This window comes from Diceros bicornis, chromosome 15 (genome assembly GCF_020826845.1).
Source record: "Diceros bicornis minor isolate mBicDic1 chromosome 15, mDicBic1.mat.cur, whole genome shotgun sequence".
NCBI lineage: Eukaryota > Metazoa > Chordata > Mammalia > Perissodactyla > Rhinocerotidae > Diceros > Diceros bicornis.
In genome coordinates, this window is record NC_080754.1 from 20,538,054 (window position 1) to 20,560,603 (window position 22,550).

Sequence of the window (22,550 nt, forward strand, 5' to 3'; positions counted from 1 at the left end):
GAGAGGGTTGTCCATTATTTTTTCTAAAGACACCTATCTTTTAATATAATTTCATTATTTAAACTCTGTCTGGCACTTTAGTCTCTTGAAAAATTATTAAGTTAGGCATGAATTAAAGAACAAGCCCACCCGGACTGCAGTCTCAGCTTTAAGTGCTATTCTGCTCTTGCATCTTTTTCCTCGGCTTGGCACATCTTGGAGATCCAGCTTTTTGAACAGAATCCAGTGACATCTGTGGTGGGGAAACAAGTCTTCACAGTGGAACATTCCAGTTCATTTCACAACTCTTAGTGGCCAGGTAACAGCATTACCTGCTTCTTTGTGCTTTTTACTAGTATCATCACAAGGAAAGTGTTTCTTTCCCAGCACACGCCCACCTCACCCTCCCCCTTGTATGGGGCAGTCCATTGATTCTTTTCTGAACACTCTATCCTGCTCACGTCCTATACCAGGGACCCGGCCCGACTCTGGGCTGGCACCATGACAGGGACAGCGCCAATTCGCTCCAGGGTTGCTTGGCTGACCGTGTAGGAGTGTGTGTGCTGAGGCCGAGGCTTCCTGCTGACTGAGCCATTGCTCCTGGACATGACCTGTGGTGGTGAGCCTCTGTTGGCTGTCACTACCAGAGTCTTCTGTGGAGCTGGGACCAGATGGGTCCCATTAGCATAGACGGATGGGATATTGGCATTGCCTGAGTGGAGGGAGAAAGACTGGCGCAAGTCACTGAAGTGGTTGAATGACTCCGTGTTTCTGTGGACTTTTGGATTGCTGCTCCAGTATCGACTGTTGTATGTATTTGAAGAGGTCAACGTGTTGTTCTCTGAGGAGGAGATCTCAGTGTGAAATGCTTTGGCAGAAGAAGAACATTTAGGTGGAAGATCATCCTCTCTGAAAAGGAACAAAAATGAAGTTGTTGTTAGCATTCACTTGAGGTTTACCCCACTCTCCCACCCAGGACTCTTTCTTCTCGTGTTAAGGCCAGTATGTCTGCAAAATACAAATCCTCAGGACAGACCACACCATCCAGAAAGCAAACACGGCAGTGCTGGTGGCCTTGGCTCTGACATTCATTCCCTTTGAGACGATGCTCAGGAAAGTTTTTCCCTCAGCTTCTCAATCTCCAAGAGTAAAAAACGTAATATCAAATCTCTCAAAGACTGTGCCTTCCAATATAACTGAAAAAAATATGTATGTATATATGTGTGTCTGAATATATATGTACATGTTTATGTATGTGTGCATATATACGTGTGTATGTAAATTTTTTTTTGCTCTAAATAGGAAAATAGTCCATGAAGAAATCCATTGAGCTAGCTGCTATAAAATAGCTAGGAAACCAAACCAGGGCTGTGGGGAACTTTGAGAAATGGTTAGAGCTGGTCTGATTTTATTGCACTTTAGGGTTTGAGATTTCGTTGTGGCATGCTGATGAGAGGTTTTCCGCGGTAATCCTATGCTGGGATGAAATCTAACCCCAAACAGTCCTAACTGTTAAGAATTATAAGAGGCTAAGAGATGTCATTAATTTAACTTATTAACTACTTCATCTCACATTTATTGAGTAGCAAGCATTCTACTAGATGTTTTATGTAAAAAAGACACAGCTCCTATACCAAAAAAGCCTATGGCGAAATGGGGGAGACAAAAATGCAAGAACATTTGCAAGTTTGAAAGGCTGGACAATGGGCTAAAGTCAACTTATGTGAGGAGGTGACGTCTGGACTAGACTTGAATTAGGTCAAGGAACTGACTGAAGGGATGGATGAAAAGGGAAGGAATTTGGTCCAGGAAGAGGGTAGAGGGTTGAGCAAAGACCCTGAGGCATAAGAGAATACAGAATAGACTGGAACACGGAGTGATCAGGGAAGTGATACGAGTCAGATCCTGAAGGGCTGTGTATGTCATGCTAAGTAGACTGGAGCCATTAAAGCATCTTCCATAAGGATACGACGTGATGCAATCTGAGACTGAGCTTGAACCCCCATATCTCCACAATATGCCAAGAGTCACTTATGTTTAAAGATCCTTTTGACATTGTTTTCTTAAGATGTTCACATCCTCGACTGAACTGTCTTTCACACCAAGCCATACTGCTTTGGCCTCTCTGTGTACACAGGTACTGGTTTGCTCTTATGGTGTTCCTTCTTGCTTTATGTTCTCATCTATTATAAATGCCAATGGTCACTCTTCTACTGTGGCAGCCACCTAACCCCAACTATCCTGGAGACATGGGAGGAGAAGGGGAAATTCTTCACTTGTGTCTCCTAGTTGGGTACATGCTACATGCTGGACCCTCCTCCCCTTTCATGATCCAGTAAATAAATCTGAGTAGTACCATGAGGAAAAGTGAAATAACACAAGAAAATACTATTAGGCTGCTTTAACTATCTTGGCCATCACAGTCACAAGATTAGCAAAGAAATCTTAGCCACCAAAATGAATAGAAACAGACATTGGTTATGTAGGACAAATTATCTGACACACAAACCTTATTTCATTAGGAATTTCTTCTTCCTCCTCCTCTTTATTTTTGCTTCTCCAGTAAAAGAATGCCCCTAAAATTAGTGCAATGCAAAAAATGATAATAACTGCCCCAGTGCCAATGGCTCCAGCTATTAGTCCAATGTTCCTGGGCTGGGCTGCAAAATATATTTAAGGTAGATTTAAAGAACCAAAAAAGAGAGAAAGAGAGAGAAACGGCATATATACATGCAACTTTATAAACTACTACAGAATCTTCTTAAAATGTACAAAATTGCCTAAAGTAGTGCATCCATATAAAGTTAAACCTCAGTTAACTTTCCAAATCCCCAGTGGCTGGGACTAACGCACAGTAGGCTCACAAACATTCATTGAATGAATGAACGTTACATGACTCACTGCTTCAGAAGAGCACCTGGAGCAGAGCAGGAGAAAGATGCTCACCTGCCTGATGCGCCTAAAGGAACCCTGGCCATCAGTGGGATATCACCTCCTCCCAGCCAGGTCACTCCCTTCTGCAACTGGAATTCAAATAACCCAGAATTCCCAACTAAAGAGAGAGTTTCTGCACTGCTTATTTATGACCTGGCCACCTAACAAGCAAACAGATGTAAGGGATTAGGAGAAAACGCAAGAAGGTCTTGCCATGGCTGTAACATCATTACAAATTTTTGCCTGTAGCACTATACATTCAACACTGACTTGATTCTAACGATCCTGAGGAGAAAGACATTCTGTCATAAAGATGTCATATCGCTGAGGCTGAAAAGTATGCTAATACATTTATAAAATATTTTCAATAATGATTAAAACCAAAAGAATTTCTATTTCATCTTTGAACAACCTAAAAACAATTAAGCAGAACTCTTCGTTCCCTGGTTTAACAGAGATCTTGGTGTTGCAGACCCAGAGTGGACTCAGAATTTTACACACTTACGTGAAATCACCTGGAGATCCAAAAGACAAGTGCTGGTTCCGATGGCGTTAGAAGCCACGCACTGGTACAGACCTGAAGAGAGTGAGCTGATGTTCCGGATGGTGACTGTTCCCTGGATCTGATCTGTCACAAAAATAATAATCAAGTAAGGATTTAGGGGAAAAAACATGAAAACCAAAGAAATCAGCAGAAGATAAGACTATAAAAAGACATAAACATTGAAGAGCTATAATAGCTTTTTCTGGAAAAATTTTTTGGTTCACGAATGCCGAAGACTAAAATCACAACATCACCTTCAAGACCTGGAGCTACAGAGGATGGTCCTAAAGAAGGGCAATCTTACAACTCAATCTGCACAGCTGAGAGGTCCTAAATGTCAGTAGCCTTCCCTGAGGAAACTGTGGCTAGTAATCTCTATCCTAGAGAATTTACGATCCGTAACACCAAATTTTAATTCTGAGGAAATGGAATAACGTCAAGACGAAGTTAAATTCATTACAACAATGTTCACTTCATACTTGATGGAAAAAATATCCACTCTGTGCTCAAGGGTGTGGACTGTCACTCCCTTCCAATAACCATTATAACTGTTTGTGTAAGTCCAGATTTTCCAGGAAGCAGACACCAAGACACGGTTTACTGGAGGAAAGGCCAGTAAAGGGAATGGAGATGAAGCTGGAGAAGGTTGGGAGATCCTCTGACTGCAGTGCAGGTAGGCCCCTGTGAAGGGGAGAGGGAAGGAAGGAGGGCTGGGGAGGGAGCATCTCAGACTGCAGCACAGTGTTAGGCAAGTTTCCACCAGGCTGATGGGGATCCCTGAGCCAAAGTCACCTGTTAAAGGAGCCCCACCCCTTGCAGGAACAGGCCTGCATTAGTGGCCCCATGGTGCCCAGTCACTGGCTGGCAGCTGCCCAGGTGAAGCCCTGGTGGATCCTGGAGGAAGCAGCTGAGACTGTCAGTCTTATGTTCCCCGCAGCAGGAGATCTGAGCAGTGTAATTGCAAGGCGACCACATTGATATTACCAAGAAACGTTTCAGTAGTTCACATTTTAGTAATTTATCAACATGAGCCTAGTTTTATTATTTATTCCTTATAAGTAAAATGTAAATGACTTACAGTAATAATAAAAATTGAAGTTAATAGTTATCACTATGTGCCAAGCATTGGCGAAGCTTTTATATGTATTATCTCAATCTTTACAATGACTCTATGAGGCACTCTTACTATTAATCCCATTGAACAGATAAGGACACTGAGGCTTTAGATGAGTAATAAGATTACACAGCTAGTCATCGGAATTGGAACTGGATGGAAGGCTGTCTTACCTCTAAGCTCTAGGCTTCATGGCCTCCCTTAGGCAGAACAAAATACATCCAGTCATCTCAACCACTCAAAAGAGCCGCAAATCTAGGAGTCAGTGGAAGTGTCTCCTGATGGCTCATTTCTGGCACAAAGTCCATCTATCCCTGGGGCAACACTTGGAGCTGTCTCTCCCCTGGGCAGACTAACTTTACATGAAACTAAGATTTAGTTACCTTGTTTCTGCTGGTGACCTTCATTTCTATCTAGATCAAAGGCAGAAGCAGAGAAGAGAGGTCAGCAAGAGCAGACCTGACCACAGCATGCATGCGTTTATTTATTAAGTCATTTAACCAATAAATATTTATCGAGCACCTTCCTGTGTGGCGGGCAATTTCTGAGGATGGCGATACAATGATGAACAAGACCAACCCAGCCCCTTACCTGAATGAGGCAAGTAGCCAAGAAACCACAATAAACAGGATAAGTGCCCCAACTACAGGATACAGGGTGCTGGGGACAAGGGAGGGGCATCCACTGAGGATGAGCGAATTCTGAAAGATCTCCAGACATCGACAGCCCTCACGGTCATCTCTCTGCCTTCTAACATAACATAGTGGATAGTGTTAATAAATGACTCTGACTCATCAAACACATATTGGAATTAACTGCAATAGACAGGACAGGGAAAGGAGATTTTTTTTTTTTGGTTTGCTTTTGTTTTTTGATAGGAGCATAAAGGTCAAACCCATATTATACGGATATCTTACTTTTCCAGAATATAGTGCTTGATGAATTTGGACATTTAGATTGTACTCCACACACCCAAGCCAATATACCTGATGGTTACTTGGTTCACACTTGTGTATTATTTCCTTTTCCTGAAAAACAAATGAACAAACAAGTCTTAAGGGCTACCCGCGTGTGGAGGCCTTTCAGTGAATTCACTCAGACACTTGGGCCAGTCTGGCGGGAACTGTTTTCTCCTCCTCTGTGCCCTATTTGATTTCCCAGGCCTTCATCAAATCCCCTCCTATGTGTCCCCAGCACCCCATATCCTCTAGTGCTGGCACTTACCCCATTTATTGCAGTTTCTTGCCTACTTATCTCATTAAGATAAGGGACTGGGTTTGTCTTGTTCATCACTGTATCACTATCCTCAGAAATTATCCAGCATACAGAAAGGTGCTCAATAAAGAAATAAAGGAGCTATCTTCTCTGTAGTGACTACTGCGTACCACATGCACTGTACATGCATGTACAAGCACGCTTTACATATGCCATTTAATCTTCACGACAAGGTTAGGTTTTATATTCCCTACTTTTCAAAGATGAAAAAGCTCAGAGAGGCTTTGCAATTTGTCCAAGATCACACAGTACACAAGCAGCAGCAGTCTATAAAATCAGGTCTGTCCGTGTCCAAACCTCATAATCACCATACACATATATGGCTCTCACATATAAGGCATTTAAAACCACAGCAGTCTATAGGGTGCATCTATAGGGTATTTTCTAACCATGCAATGTTCCCATGCTGTTAGTATTGAACTAAGCCATCGGCCTAACTCCATCTTCAATGCACGCCCTAATATCATCATGCAAAAAAACCATAATCTCTGGGCACTAACCCCACAATTCCACACACGGTGGTGGTGGTGTTTTCCTAAGCCCTGAAATCTTGGGAATTTGATCAGCTCACACAGAACCAGTAATTTTGCTGACATTTCCATAGAGATAATTTGGGAAATTTTTAACAGCTGATCTAAGTGGCATTCTGGCATGTAGAAGGAGGTAGACATTAAAGATTCTTGCTTTACAACGGTTATTTTTAAAAGATGAAGTCACTGTTCTTCCCTTTGTCTCTATAGATGCAGACTCCACGAGCAGATTGATATAAGGAAGTATTCTTAACTGAGGCTGACGTACCGTGCTAGAACTAACTCAGAATGTAATCAGGGAACGAGGCAGACACGTTGATAAGAGAGGATTGACAGGAAGCAGAAGAGGGCTGTCTGTGTGGTCAAGGCCTGGTGGAGACCGAAACACCTCTTCAGCAAGCAGACTGCTCCCAGCCACAAGCACGTGGCTCTTTCTGAAACAAGATGGACTAAGTCCTCAATCTGTCACTTCACTTGGCCTGCTCTGGCACCAAAGTAATTTGTTGAAATGAAGTTAGAGAATAAATGTTCTTTTGATCTTCTTTCTTTTAAAGAACAGGGAAAGTTCAACTATGTGGAAGTACAGTTTGCGAAGCACAAATGATATCACACCCCACTGTCTTAGTCCACAGCAACCCTGTACCCCACAGAGGCTGTGCGCCTGCATTAGAAAGCCCTTCAGAATTAGAGAGAAATAAACATAAGTGCACATTCCACTTCCATCCTTTCTCCCAGGTCCAGAACCACTTTTCTGATCACCACCACTTTTCTGATAGTGCACCGGCTGAGAGCACTGTTCTAGACTCGGACGGCCTGGGCTGGAATCTGCTCTCCCACCTACTAGCTCTGTGTCTTGAACGTGTCACCTCTTCTTCATCTATGCCGTAGTTTCCTCAGGTGTGACGTGGAGCTATCACGTGTCCCCACCTCCTAGGTTACTATACTGTGAGGACTAGATGAGATAATGCATGTAACAAGCTCAGTACAGTGCCTGGTGATGTTTCCACAAGGGAATTCCTTCCTGGCATTGCTTGAGAAATTTACATATTTTCCTGAGTCATAAGAAAAACCAGTCAAGAAATTGGGAAAATGTCAAATGTCTCCAAATTCACAATAGCTATTAATATTCAGGATTTGAGGTTGAGAGAGAGGAATTCCCAAATCATAAATTATTATATATTTTTCATGATTTATTTATTTTTAAATAATGATGAGTGACCACAATAATAACAAACAGTGAGTCATTTCTTATATAAAAGTTTCAAAAGTATTATGTAGAAAAAATAATGAACGCATGATTTATTGTTATTTGAACCAATATATTATGAATAATATATACATAAATACATAAAAATTATGTATTTCCATGATATGTAAAAAATGATTGCAACCTGATACAAACATTTGATGATAAAAAAAATAGCAAAAAAGGGAAAATCAACACAAAATAAATGCCAAATTAAAATCTATTTAAAAATTCAAAGATAATATTATAAATACTTAATATTTAAACTCTGTCATTCTAAAAGAAAACTTGAAAATAGCATTAAGTGAATTATCCAGCAGTCTTGATCACTGTTTCATGCCAAATTTTCCAGACACAGAAAATTTCATTTCGTTTTTGTGTTGATGTTGGTTGAATTAAGACGTAGATGGCGAAGGGACAGGGAGAGAACCCGTCCCCATTAAGAGACCATAAAAAACACCTTTGAGGCAGATGTCAGGATACACACTGCTTCATCTGAGCTCATTTCCTTTATTTAATGATGAAAATATTTTGTCTGTTTGCCCTGATTTTGGTTTTGCCATTGACATAGATCCTGCTTTTGCCAATTCAGATTTTAAACCCATTTCCGATTTCATGCCAGTGTATTCCACAGCAACAATCCCATCTCCTCTTTGCATTTCTGCTATTGAAGTATTTACAGAGAACTGAAGTCTACAGCAAATATTCAAACACTGGAAAACACCAATGAATATTATTGGGCAATATCTGAATAATATAATATCTAGGTCCCCTGGTATTAACAACATTACATAGAATCAGGCATCAAAATTACTAAGCTAAGGACTTACTTTGCTTCTAAAACTTGTTATTTTTTGGAATACCGCTTGTGGCATTTGTATAAAATATGTCTATAAACATTAGTATTTATTTGCAAGAATGACTCACCGTTAGCAACAGACGGGGTCATGAACACAGGCTTCCCACATGGCAACAGCAGCAAACAAGACTAACTGACTGGATCGTGACTGCTTCTCTCCTACACACTTCTGTCTGGGCTCCCAGAAGTGTTGACTCTGAGTGCCCTTGTTTTTAACTTGACATCAGTGGATTCTCTTGAGTCAATATGTCTCTATGTTGATTGTTAAGCTTTAATTCTCAAAGGAAAATGGCACTGAGCGCCTAAGAAATGTTACCTGTTACCATTATCATTATTTCAGTCCCCATCCAGAGTCCCAGAGGACCACTCACTCACTCACTACCTTCCTAGAGCAAACCTCTAAGTATTCTTTCTCTGAGTTAATATAGTTACTGTTCATTCAATGGCCTAAGACAGGAATCTGAATGAACTTTGACTCTTTTCTGGGTCCCAACAACTAATCAAGCCCTACATCTTGTTGATTTTGTCTTCAGTCTCTCTTGAAGCCACCCTGCCTCCTATTCCTTCTTCTCCATCAGGAGGGCCTTAGTTCAGGCCCTCTTCATTTCTTGATGGAGCTATTATCAAAGCCTCCCATCTACGACCTGGCTGCCTGTCTCTCACCCTGATCGCTGAAGCTGTTTCTAAAATGCAAAACTGGATATCTTCTCCTGCTTTATAAATGCCACGGAATACCCACAGTCTCAAAGATAACATCCAAACTCCTTGAATGTTATATATGCCTTTCACAACCCGGACTTGATCTCGCCAACCCCCTCTCTGGCCAAACCCCCATGAATCTTTATGTCGGCTTCATAGATCTTCTCACTTGGAAATGTCATACTTTATACTTGCAAGATTTTACATATATGGTTCCCTCTATTGATAATATCCTCTTTTACCTGGTAAAATTTTTACTCATACTTTAAGATCTTTTTCTGCTCAGGAATCGCTTTACCTATAAAGTTCTTCCTAGACTCTTCAGGGAGAATTAATACTTCTGTCTTTTAATTTTATAGCACAGTGAACATTTTAATAGCATTAAACCTGTAGCACTATAATTATCTCTTTATATCTGTCCTCCACTGGACAGTGAGCTCTAGAAGGGAGATACATCTCTTTACACTTATATTTCTCTATCTTCCCCAACACTCTAACCTGAGGAAGTTGCATAGAATAAGGGTTGTGTCGGTGTGCGTGCACATAAACACACACATACACAGACATACACGAAGAATGGACAAATGTACAAACAAATGAATAGAGTTGTGATAATCGCTGATATTTAATTTTTTAAAGAAGAAGGAGTATTGAACACTGTATGAGACTTGCTTCCTTATGTCAGAAGGCAAAAAGAAAGGGGAAAAACTTGTCTTCAGTCAGAATAACATCTTGAAGAAGATGAAATAAGTACCTGTTTTTCACAACTAAAGTGGGTAAAAACTTTTCTACCCCCTAGGAGAGAATTAAGGAAACACTCTCACTGGGAGGAGAACCAGCAGTGGCAGTTCAAGGAGAATCAAGATTACTGAGGCTTCCAGGCACGGCAGGAGAAAGAATGGGAGTGCTTTCGATCAGCAGACTTAGGGCAAACCTGGAATCCTCCCTGGGCTTCAGTCTTCTCCCCTGTAGATGATGGTGTCAGACTGTAGTGATATTTAAGATACCCTCCTGCTCCACCTATGATCTCCATACAAAGTTCTGCACAGAGTTCTCAAGCAAGCAAGAGAGTTCCTCATCTCTCTTCACTGTATTAAATTATGAAAGGATGAGGGCAACGAGGATTTCTCAGGAACATGAAGGAAAAATGCATAATTTATAAAGAACACTCAGTTAGTAAAAGGCATGGAGAGCGGGGAGGAAAAAAAAAGCCTGGTAAATAGAAAACACAAAATATTAGAAATTACCCTAAATAGATCCATAATCATAATTAATGTAAATGGATTCAATCAAAGGATAGAGGCTCTCAGATTGCAGATTGAAAACCAAACTGAATCCAGATATATGCTGCTTACAAGAGATACACCTAAAATATAAAGCATGGAAACCTGAAAGTAAATGAACCATTAAATAGAAACATACCAACAAGAATCAACCACAGAAAGCAACTATACGAATTTTAATAACAGTTAAAATAAGGCAAAAATGCATATTAAGCATAGAGAATCAGGGAGATGTAACAAAACTGTCAGTACCTAATGACATGGGCTCAAAGAGATTTTTAAAAATTGGCAGAATTGCAAGAACAAATTGACAAATCCACAACCCTACTATGATGTGATTTTTAAACACATCTCTCTCATAAAATAATAGCTGAAACAGACAAAATATTGGTAAATATACAGAATATTTGAACGATACAATTAACGTGTTTCATACGAGATAATATATCTCCTAGCACCTGTAACTGGACACAATAGCTCTTACCACTCTCCCCTTGCTCACGCCACTCCAAACACATAGGCCTCTTTGCTGTTCATCAAAAACACCAGGCGCATTCCTGCCTCAGGGCATTCGTGTGCCTGTTCCCTCTGCCTGGAGTGCTCTCCAGCCCCCAAATTCACAGACCTCATTCCTTCATCTCTAAATCTTTGCTAGAGTACCTTCCTCTCAATGGGGCTTCCCCTAAATGTCTTATTCAAAATTGCAGCTCCTCAGGCCCCAACTAGTCCATTTTATCTTGATCTATTTTTCCCCCAGAGAACTTACCACCTTGAAACAAAGTCTGCAATTTACTAATTCATTATGTTCAATCTCCACCCACTAGGCTGTGAGCTCTACAAAGGGAAGGACTCCTGTCCTGTTCACTGATGTGTCTCCAAGCACCTAGAACAGCGTCTGGCACCCACTAGGTACCCAACAAATATCTCCTGAATGAATGAATGAATGAAGAACAGAAATGAATACAAGTATACAAGAGGACAGATATAGTTTTATAAAGCTGGGTTTAGCATATTGATCAAAAAAATAAAGAGGAAAAGCACCAATAAACAGAATTAGGAATGAAAGGGGGAACATAAATACAGAGAGTTTTAAAATTCCTAAGAGAATAATAATACTAATGATAATATAAATCTAATATTTATTAAGTGCTTATACATGCCAGATGCTGTTCTAAATGTTTTACATTTAATCTTAATCCACCCCTGTGAGGCAGTTACTATTATTGTGTCCATTTTACACATAAGTAAACTAAGGCACAAGGGCATGCAGCCAGTGATTCCTGGAGGCAGGATTCCAAACCACGCCCTCTGACCCCAGCACCTGTGCTCTAAATGCACTCTTCTGTTTTCATAGAGAGAATACTATGAACGAGTTGATACCAATATGAATAAACTCAGACAAAAGAGACGTTTCTAGAAAAATAAAGATACAGAAAATCTAAACAAATGTACACCATTACAGAAACTGAATCAGTATCAAAAATCTACCAACAAAACATAATAGCGAGGCAAAGCTTTTATAGGCAAATTCTACAAAATCAGCAGATAATCTCCATCTTATTCATACTGTTTCAGAGGACAGAAAAAGAGGAAAAGCTGCCCAACTCATTTTATGAGGCCATTGTATAATCTGATACTAAAACTGAACCAGGACAATGGAAGACACAAAATCATAGGCCTTTCTCACTTATGATCACAGATGCAAAAAATTCTAAGATATTAGCATACCAAATGTAGCAATGTATTAAAAAATAATCACAATCAAATAGACTTTATTCCAGAAATGCAAGGAGGTTTTAACATTAGAAAATCTATCAATGTAATTCACTTATGGACATTTTGGGTTGGATATTTCTTGTTGTGGGGGCTATCTTGTGCATAATAGGATGCTTAGTAGCATCCCTGGCCTCTACCCACTACCTGCCAGTAGCACACTCCTCCCAGCTGCGACAACCAAAATTTCTCCACTCGTTGCCAAATGGAAGTGTCCTCTGTTGAGCATCACTGATGCAGAGCCTAGTGAACTCTATCTCATGTTATATTTCCACTTACTGGAACCTGGGCCAGTTGTGCAGGCCTTAGGAGTATAGACCAAACTGCTACATTTTGCTTCAAATAATCAGAGTGAATTGAAGACATTATGCCTCTTTACCACTAAGTACTTAGTAAATATTGCCTAAGAACATTCTTTACATAATCACAGCACAAGTATCAAAGTCAAAAAATTTAACATTGATACAACAGTATTATCTAATCCACAGTTTATACTCAGATTTCATCAATCGTCCCAATAATTGTCCTTTCTAGCTATTTCTTTCCCTGTCCAGATTCTAATCCAGGATTTTCTTTTTGTCTTGTCCCAATTTACTTGACCATGGAACCTACTTTTCCCCTAGATAATCAGAATTTTTTTTCTTTTCCTGAACTATGTTTGACATAGAACATTGTGTAAATTTAAAGTGTACAACACATTAATTTGATACGTTTACATATTGTAATATGATTGCCATACTGTAGTGATCTTCATTGCATTTAGTTGTTTCAACTCCTTAGTCTCACTTAATCTTGAACAGTTTTGTCTTCACCTTTGTTTGTTTGATGTTTCTCATGATTAGATTCATGTTATGTGTTTTTGACAGGAATAGCAGAGCAATGATGCTGTACCCTTCTCAGTGCATATATCAGGAGGCACAGGATATCAGTTTGTCACAGTATTGGTAATGTTTACTTTGATCATTTGGTTAAAGTGGTATCCAGTAGGTCTCTGCACTATAAAGTTACCATGTTTTCTTTGTAATTAACAAGTAATTTGTTGGACACACTTTGGAACTATGTAAATATTCTGTTGCTCATCAAACTTCTGTCCACTATTTTGACATCAACGATGATTTTATAACTCCATCTTTTTTTCTACATACATCCTACAATAAAAAAATGCTTTCCCTTCCGCCTCACTTATTTGTATATATCAGTAGGGATTTAGGAATTCTCATTTTTCTCAGCGGATTATATATTTATTTTAACGTTCAGATTATCCCAGATTTGGCCAGATGGAGCTCCTTCAAGCTAGCCCCTATATACAAGCACAATTCTAAACCCCCAAATATTATGCCCCTGTCACTAATCAGACTTCTGGGGTGCCCTGGTGCCAAATATTCTCTTCAGAGAATGTATCCTGAGTTTATATTAAACAACTGCAAACACAATTAGAAAGCAAATTTTCTGGAAAAAATCTATCTAAATTATTTTGGGATTATATGCTACTTTGAGATCCACTTTATTAATGAAGATATCAAAAGGTAAATTTAAATTAAAAATTTGACTGATTTAATGCATATTATTATGATAAATGAAGTTATCCAAAGTAATTCTGATACCAGATTCAGAGTTTGTATTATAAAAGACAAACTTTTTCATCTTTGGCATCCAAGTTCACATTTATACCTAAAGTATCAAAGAATATTCAAGTTGCAAAGATACCAAAAAATTTGACTGATGTATACTTATTCAGAAACAAAGGAGCATGGAAGGCTCTTTCTACAGATATTTCTCAACTTACATACCAACAAACACTTTTAAAAGTTCATTTCTAATTCCAAACTCAGCCCAATATTTCACAGAAATGTTATAAATCATAGAATCTTAATGCTGATACACAGGACTTTGGCGATGGTATTGTTTGATCCTCTTATTTTACAGAAAGGCAGCACAGGCCCAGAGAGGTGAACTGTCACAGAAATAGCGGGAAATCTGAAATTTGAATACAGTTTTCAGGATTTCTAGACAAGGGCTACTTGAAACACACCACTTAACAATGGTGAGATTAACAAATTAGTCCACAAAAAAAAACTCTTTAGCCCACAGTGTGGCTGAAACATTTAGCAAGGAACAATCAGTAGGGGACAACAGTGTTGCAGTAATCCTTACTGGAGTAACCCAAAAGTTACTATGTTGAAAATCAGTTTTTTTAAAGAATTAATTTTGGGCTAGGTTAATTAAAAGATGATGTGAGGGTCCATTAATATTTCTGCTGGAATTCTTAAAGGAAACTCATAGGCTCTTAAGAAGCTCCTTGCCTTGGTTCTATATTGTGTCTAACTTCACCCCACCATGCAGGACTTTCCTTCTCCACGACAGGCATATACCATCAATATGATTCAGACTTATCAGGCACAACTAAGGTAGTCTGGGCCTCTCCATTAACCGCCAACTCTTAACCTTAAAATACATAAATCTGCCCTGAGAATGCAACAAGATACATTTTCTGTATCAGAGATGATGTAACACTCAAGGCTGCTAAACTTTGGTTTCTCGAAATAGAAGATTTTATACATAATTCTATAATTTTCCCTCATTTTATTTCATAAATTTTCCTCAATTTTTCAAGAGTGTTTCCTTTAACATCAAATTTACATAGCTGGATTTACACATAGAAAACCATCAACGATACTTGTACCTCCTCCACCTTTACCTGTCTGGTGTGATCAACTCCTGGATCTCCCATGATCTGAGGCCTTTCCTGCTCCCTTTCCCATCTCCTCCTCTAATGAGACTTGAGGCTGAAAACAGGATGATTAACCCCCTCATGACCATGCTGATGTCTTTCATACTAAAATACACAGTTGTGCCTCAAGGAGGAAGTGGATTCTCAGCTATAAACATCCAGAATTATCCGACAGTTAACAACACAAAGAAGCTACCATTTAGCTATTTTAAATCTTCACTATAAGGGAAAAGAATTGCCATATATAGTTACCACTGGATGAGATACATTTCATAAAGGCAGCAATGAGAAGAGAAAGAAAATATTTTATTCTCTTTACAGTTGAAAACACAAAATGATCCAGATGGCTTTTTCAGCAGTTACAAATACAGGGTGTTATTTTTCAAAATCTATTAATTACTTTGTGAGTCTTAGAATCAGAATTTTCCATGATAACTAATTAAATGGGTAAAGCAACATTGTACATACCCTGAGTGGCTGTTGGAGGTAGTTTGAGGGTATTGTCTAACTTCTCCCAAAGGTAAGTTGGTCGAGGAATGCCTTCATCTGAGCTACAGAGCAAGATGACATCGCTGCCGATGTCCTGGGATCCTTGGATCTGGCAGTGTGGGGCAGAAGGGGGAACTAAAACAGGAAGAGGAAGCAATAAAACACACATTTACTACATAATCAGATGGTTATGGAGGAGACATCAACAGTCAGTGCCTGGAACCTGAGATGACACTGTTTTTGGAACACATACCAGAAGACTGTCTCATGGGTGAAGGCAGTGGACAGTCAGCTACTATTCACAGGGCTTGAGCATAAGTGCAGGGTCTACAACTTCAGCTGGCAGGAAGCAAACATATAAACGGGGCTACACTCTTTGATTATATTTTCAAGGTATCTAATGGTCCTGGTTTTACTCCACTTTCTCTAAAGCAGCATTCTTAAGATCCTTCGAGTCAACGAATTTTAAAACATGTGTAGGAAGCATGGAGAAGCAGAGTCAAGATAGGCTGAGAGGAGACAAGACAGGAAATGGACACAGGCAGATGGAGAGCACAGAAGGACAGGCAGAAGTTAGCATGCTTGAGAGTAGATTCCTAAGTACAGCCAAGGTGCCAGGAGCATTTCCTGTCACTCACCCAAAACTGTGAGACCGGTGACCCCAATGTTCCTGCCCCCTCTGTCTGGAAGGTTGTTGACCAAACACTGGTAGGTGCCTGTGTCTGAGAGCTGAGTGTTATTAATGAAGATGGAGACGTTGGTGGCTGGCATGGTGCCTGTAAATCCTACCCGACCGTGGAACCGGGGGGCACCATCAAACATCTGTCCACCCTGATACAGAATGACCTGCAGAAGAAAGCAAAATGAATACAATGGCCACTGCATCCCCTTCAAGAAACGTAACAATAACTATCTGGTAGACAGTAGACTGCACCAAATGTTGGAAAATTTTCTTTCTTATCTTACAGTTGTCATCAACTTTTTACTACAGCACCCGTCATCGGTATCTTGGGGTTCTACAGTCTTACATGCCAAATTGGAATAACACTGTTTCCTTACCTAACTGATCAAAATATAAAAAATGTCTTTAATGCTATCCTACTATCAGCCCACAAATATTTTCATCAGTTCAAAAATTAACTGCAAAATAAAAAGTTTAAAAAACATTAGCACTGCCATTCTCATGCTTACTAGGTGACAAAATAATAGATCACAGCTATAGACTGGATATAAACGAATGTCATAAGAGGGAAAAAGAGTTACAAGTCCATGATTGCTCTTCTTATATCAATTTCTATTATCAAAGTTAACTCTTCAAGGGAGAGGACTCAGAACGGTGTTGTAAAAAGCCCTTTGGGTTGAGAGTGAGGGACCAGGCTCTATTCAAGTTCCATCTGCAAATGTTCGGGTAACTGTGGTCAAGTCCTTCTTTGCCTCTGACTCAATCACTGACTCCTAAAATAATGAGGTTGAACAAAACGATATCAAAGGCTCAGTCCAATTACAAAAATTCCATAGTTTAAAGAAATAAAAGAAACTTCTATTAAATATACCTGGTTGAATTTTCTATCAGAAAATTTAGCTTATCAAATATTTTTGGGTAGTAATAAGCTTACTGAAGCAGAAAAGCTTCATAACAGAAATAAGTTATCTTTGGGAATGAAGGTATAGTCATGATCACAATTCATTAATTTTCTGAGCATTATTTTCTGCAGCGGGTATTACAAATTATGGATCTTTTATCTATAATTGATACGCTTATTAGGTAGCAGCTTCTATTTTCACGTACTCTAATTTTTCAGACTCTGACGTTGGCTAGTATGCCTGGCTTTGTTTATTTTAAAATACTTGTGAAATTAGCCAAATAAATCAAGTACTACTATCTAACATTACATCCTTAATATTATCATTATCCTTAAAAAGTACTATCATCCACCTGTGTTAGTGTCGGCCCTTTCCTGTCAAAAGATGCTCTGCTTTTTCTGTCTTGGTATTTCCTGTCAGCAATGTCTTCAGGTTCCTACATAAAATTCTCAGAAGGATCCCCCTGACATTTGTTAATTCAAAAAAAATGTCTTCTAAAAAGAGGATAGCCTCTTCTGATAATTGACTAACAACACAGGAATAGGACTTAAAACAGCACAGGCATACTGAGAGTGCCACCTTATTCTAGAAATCAAATATGTACTCAGGATGCTTTCCTATGTACCTCTTCTGAAAAGACTAATATTTTAGAAGTAGCACAGGAGGAAACAGAAGTACCTGTTCAGGTTGGTTGGCATTGGAGAGAGGAATGACCATCCAAATGACATTGAGGTTAACGAGGGCAGCGCTGGTAGTGAAAGTACAAGGCAGGACTGCCGTCTGACCCCGGGCCACCTGGACACTCCCAGGGCTCTCTGCGACTTCCAGGGAAGCTGCCACACCTGCAGAGGGAAGAACAGGGAAGTTATGTACTCACCCCTTCCTGAGAGTCCAAGTCCCTTCAGAAAAGGTTTGTGTGCTTTACATTATCGCTAATGTGAACAGACTGACATGACAGTCCTACTAAACAACTACTGAGCAGTCACTGAATCAAAATAATAAAAATAGTTCATCCCTTTACCTCTCAGAAACTACAAATGAAAAGTATTAGAGACCATTTACTCTATTTTATAAGACACTATCTGGTATTTGGCCAGATTCAAATACAACATGGGAGAATTCAACTGATAAGGTTTGAGTAAAACTTGTAATGGTGATGAGGGATGAATTTTCTTAAAAGTGTCATTACAATACATATGTAAAATTAAATGCTTATGTATAAATCTAACAAAATATGTGCAAGATCTATACACTGAAAATTATAAAATGCTGATGAAAGAAATCAAATAAGACTAAGTAAATGCGGGCCAGCCCAGTGGCGCAAGCAGCTGAGTACGCGCGCTCCACTGCGGTGGCCCGGTGGCCTGGGGATCGCAGGTTCGGATCCCGGGCGCGTGCCGATGCACGGCTTGTCAGGCCATGCTGTGGCAGCACCCCATGTAAAGTGGAGGAAGAGGGGCACAGATGTTAGCCCAGGGCCGGTCTTCCTCGGCAAAAAGAAGAGGATTGGCAGATGTTAGCTCAGGGCTGATCTTCCTCACAAAAAAAAGAAAAAAGACAAAGTAAATGGACAGATACGCAATGATCATAGATTGGAAGATTCAATATCGTTAAGATGCCAATTCTCCCCCAACTGATGTACAGATTCAGAGCAATTCCAATAAAAATCCCAGCAGGCATTTTATAGATATTGACAAACTAATTCTAAAACACATGGAAAGGCAAAGAACTAGAATAGCCAAAAGAATATTGAAAAAGAAGAACAAATTTGGTGAAGTCACACTATCTGATTTCAAAACTTGCTATAGAGCAATAGTAATCAATACAGTGTGGTACTAGCATAAAGATAGAACACCAGGTAAATGGCACAGGATTCAGAACTCTGAAATAAACCCTTCTACTTATGGTCAAATGTTTTTCAACAAAGGTACAAGACTATTAAATAGGGGAAAGAAAGAATAGTCTTTTCAACAAACGGTGTTGGGACAATGGGATATTAATATGCAAAAAAAAATTAACTCGGACCCTTGCCTCAAAGCATACACAAAAATCAACTCAAAAGGTATCATAGACCTAACTATAAGAGCTAAAACTATAAAACTTCTAGAAATAAACATAGGAGAACATCTTTGTGACCTTGGGTTAGTGAAAGAGGTATTAGATATGACACCAGTACTACATATCACAAAAAAAAATTAATAAATTAGACTTAATTAAAATTAAAAAAGGTTTGTGCTTCAAAAGATTTAATTAAGAAAATAAAAAGCCAAGGTACACACTGGGGAAAAAAATATTTGTAAATCATAGACCTGATAAAGGACTTGTATACGGAATATATAAAGAACAACTCAGTAATAAAAAGACAATCTAATTTTAAAATGGGTAAAAGATTGGAATAAACACTTCAACAAAGGCTAATAAATAAGCACATGGAAAGATGCTCAACACTATTACTCACTAGGAAACTGCATATTCAAATCACAATAAGAAATCATTACACACCCACTGGAATGGCTATAATGAGGACAATGCCAAGTGCTGACAAAGATGCAGAGAAACTGAAATCCTCATTCACTGCTGGTGGGAATGTAAAATGGTACAGCCACTTTGGAAAATAGTTTCAGTTTCTTAAAAAGTTTAACATAAACTTACCATACAATCCAGCAATTCCATTCCTAGGAAACCACCTAAGTAAAATGAAAATATACGTCCACACAAAGACTTAACCATGAATGTTCATAGCAGCATTATTCATGTCATACCCCCAAATAGAAATAATACAAATATCCATCAACTGGTGACTGGATAAACAAAATGTGGTATATCCATATAATGAAATACTATTCAGAAATAAAGGGAAGAAACTACTGATAAATGTTACAGCATGGATGTGCCTCTCAAAAACATTTTGCTAATTGAAAGAAGTCAGATGCAAAAGACTACTGCATTATTCCATTTATATGAAATGTCCAGAAAAGGCAAATCTAGAGAGATAAGAAATAAATCAGTCGTTACATGAGGCTGCAGAGGAGGGAGGAGGGATTGAGGCAAATAGGTTCAATGGAACTCTTCAGGGTGATGGAAAACTTCCAAAACTGAATTGTTATGACACCTGTACAACCCCATAAATTTACTAAATTTACTAAAAATAAGTGAATTTTATACTTTAAATGGGTAAAATTTTTGGAACGTAAATTATACCTCAATAACTGTTAAAATTCAAAAAAGAAAACAGTGACTTACTAGAGCCAACTCCTGGGAAGTCAAAATCAACTTATCTCTTCTGAAAAGAATGCCTGCCCGCCTGGGACTACAGAACAGTATGGGACTAACAGGAGATTAAACTAGGTCAGGGAGACCCAACAAAGAAGCCATTCTAATCATGAAAAATACGTTAAGTCCATGGCAGCATCTCAAACTGTTTTATTTTCAAGTGTATTGTCTCAATTCTCCCCAAAAAGTAACACAACAACATACTGCTATGATTACAATTAGTTCAAAAAATAAACGTACATTGCACCTTCCTTCTATAGAGCTTTATATTCTTCACATATAGTCTGATGATGTTCTCAAGAGTAAATTTGCAGGACAAAATGTTTCATAAAATAAGCCATCTGTGATAGAACATGAAGCACTTGATAACATCAAGAAAAGTCTCTAAGTTAAATAACATTAGGAAAATTCTCTAAGATCTAAAAAGGGAAGTTGAAAGAATCTCAGGCGTTAAAGGCAAAAAAAAGGAGATTATTTGATGATGGAACAGGCAATGAACAGGGAACAAGCTACCTCACAGGGTACAAGTGGGTTAAGGGAGTATATTTGCTGCAATGATTATAATAAATGCCACTGGAGATATTTTTAAGAATAAGTGTGTAAGCCAAACTGGCAACAAAACCTCCATCACTTCATTCTTCGGGTAAAACTGAGGAAGAAGGGAAAGGAATATGCCCCCCTTGAACTATACAGGATCATGTACACCCTCAACCTCAATTCACTAATTTCAAGCTGAACTCACACAATCTTTCATACAAATTTTTAAAAGAAAAAAATTGGCCAATATAAACTAAGAATGAAAAAGAAAGATGGAGATGGGAAAAACTACCAAAATTCAGCAGAATTTAAGGAAGAGTAGATGCGCCAGACACGGTCGGAGCTGGGGCAAGCTGGGGAGCAGAGCAGGTCTGAGGGCAGCAAGCAAGCATCTGGGGTGGCAGACACTGTGGAAGACGGCCTGTAGTTACTTCACATCTTTACATAAGGTTAACCCTGAAATCTCAAGTATTGAGACAGCTGTAGAAGAAATATTCTAGTAAGCTGCTTTCAGAACTTGTAAAAGTGTGGGTTTGAAGCTGGAGAGATCTAGTTTGAAATCTGTCCACAGCATCTACTTAGCTGTGTGGCCCCAAATAAATTACTTAATCTCTGATTCTGTTGCTTCATCTGTAAAATAGGGCTCAAGATTACCATCACATCATCCAAAGGGTATGGAGAGGGCAGTACCGGATGCTGACGGCTGCACCACTAGTACCACTATTACCGCTAGCTAACACTTAGGGCACACTGACCATAGAACAAGCCCACAGTAAGCACTCTCTATATATATACGTATACGTATGTGTATATACACACACACACACACACACACATGCACACACCATATATATATATATACCCCCCCAACACACTTGCTCTTGTTTAATCCTATGAGGTATCTGCTGACATTATCCCCATACTACAGAAGAAATTATAAGCCCAGAGAGAATAAAAACTACTTCAAGGTCACATAGGAAGTGGTAAAGTCTGGATACGAATCCAGGTAGTTTATCTATAGAGAACAAACACTTACACCTACCACACATAACGCAACACATAGAAATTATTCCATAAATGTTTGTGGTTATTGTCATTGCTATATCACACAATCACAAAATTTAAAACCAGTATGGACGATTATGTAAAGCCAGCAGATGGAAACTCCCCCAACTTCCCACTTCCAAACCTACAAATCAGCTTCGATCTCCCTCATCCTCTTCTTCCTCTCTCCTGTTAGATTAGAGGAGATCATCTAAAGCCAACCCCTCATCCAAGCATAATTTACATTCCATCCTCTTGGCCTCTCTAGTAACCTTATCACAGACTGCTCCCTCTCTTGTAGCTTCAACCTCTCCCGCTGCACTGGAGCCTTCCTGACAGCACGTAAACCTCCTCAGCTATTTCCACTTAAAACAAAATTCCTTCCTCCCTCCACCTCACAGACCCCTCCTGGGACTGCCCTCTCTCTGACACTTTACTGCTCATCTGTCTAAACTCACTCTCTGCATTGACTCTTCCATCACTCAGTCTTCAATCCACTCCTGCCCCCATCACTTTTTAAAAATAGTTCTCCCCAGGTTTCCCAGAGACCTTTGGTGGCTTCTTGACTCCTATCATCATTCTTGGACATTCAGTAGCATCTAACACTGATGACCATGCCCCCTCCTTCTTGAAACACATTTTCCCCTTAGCTTCAG

At 39.2% G+C, this 22,550-nt stretch overlaps 1 protein-coding gene across 2 annotated transcripts in view; it reads right to left on the reverse strand.

Moving 5' to 3' along the window:
* Window positions 1–394: 394 nt before the first annotated feature.
* The window catches only part of IGSF11 (immunoglobulin superfamily member 11), a 114,377-nt gene continuing 92,221 nt past the window's right edge, over window positions 395–22,550 (reverse strand). Inside the window, exons 2-7 of one of the 2 annotated variants that reach the window (XM_058555537.1) lie at window positions 17,719–17,882; window positions 16,095–16,302; window positions 15,436–15,591; window positions 3,419–3,541; window positions 2,489–2,555; window positions 395–888 (exon numbers count right to left, since the gene is read on the reverse strand). In XM_058555537.1, the coding sequence (XP_058411520.1) occupies window positions 444–888; window positions 2,489–2,555; window positions 3,419–3,541; window positions 15,436–15,591; window positions 16,095–16,302; window positions 17,719–17,882 (1,163 nt within the window). In that variant the 3' untranslated portion in view covers window positions 395–443. Of the gene's footprint in view, window positions 889–2,488; window positions 2,640–3,418; window positions 3,542–15,435; window positions 15,592–16,094; window positions 16,303–17,718; window positions 17,883–22,550 lie in introns of both variants that reach the window. The other variant, XM_058555536.1, reaches the window with a different exon arrangement.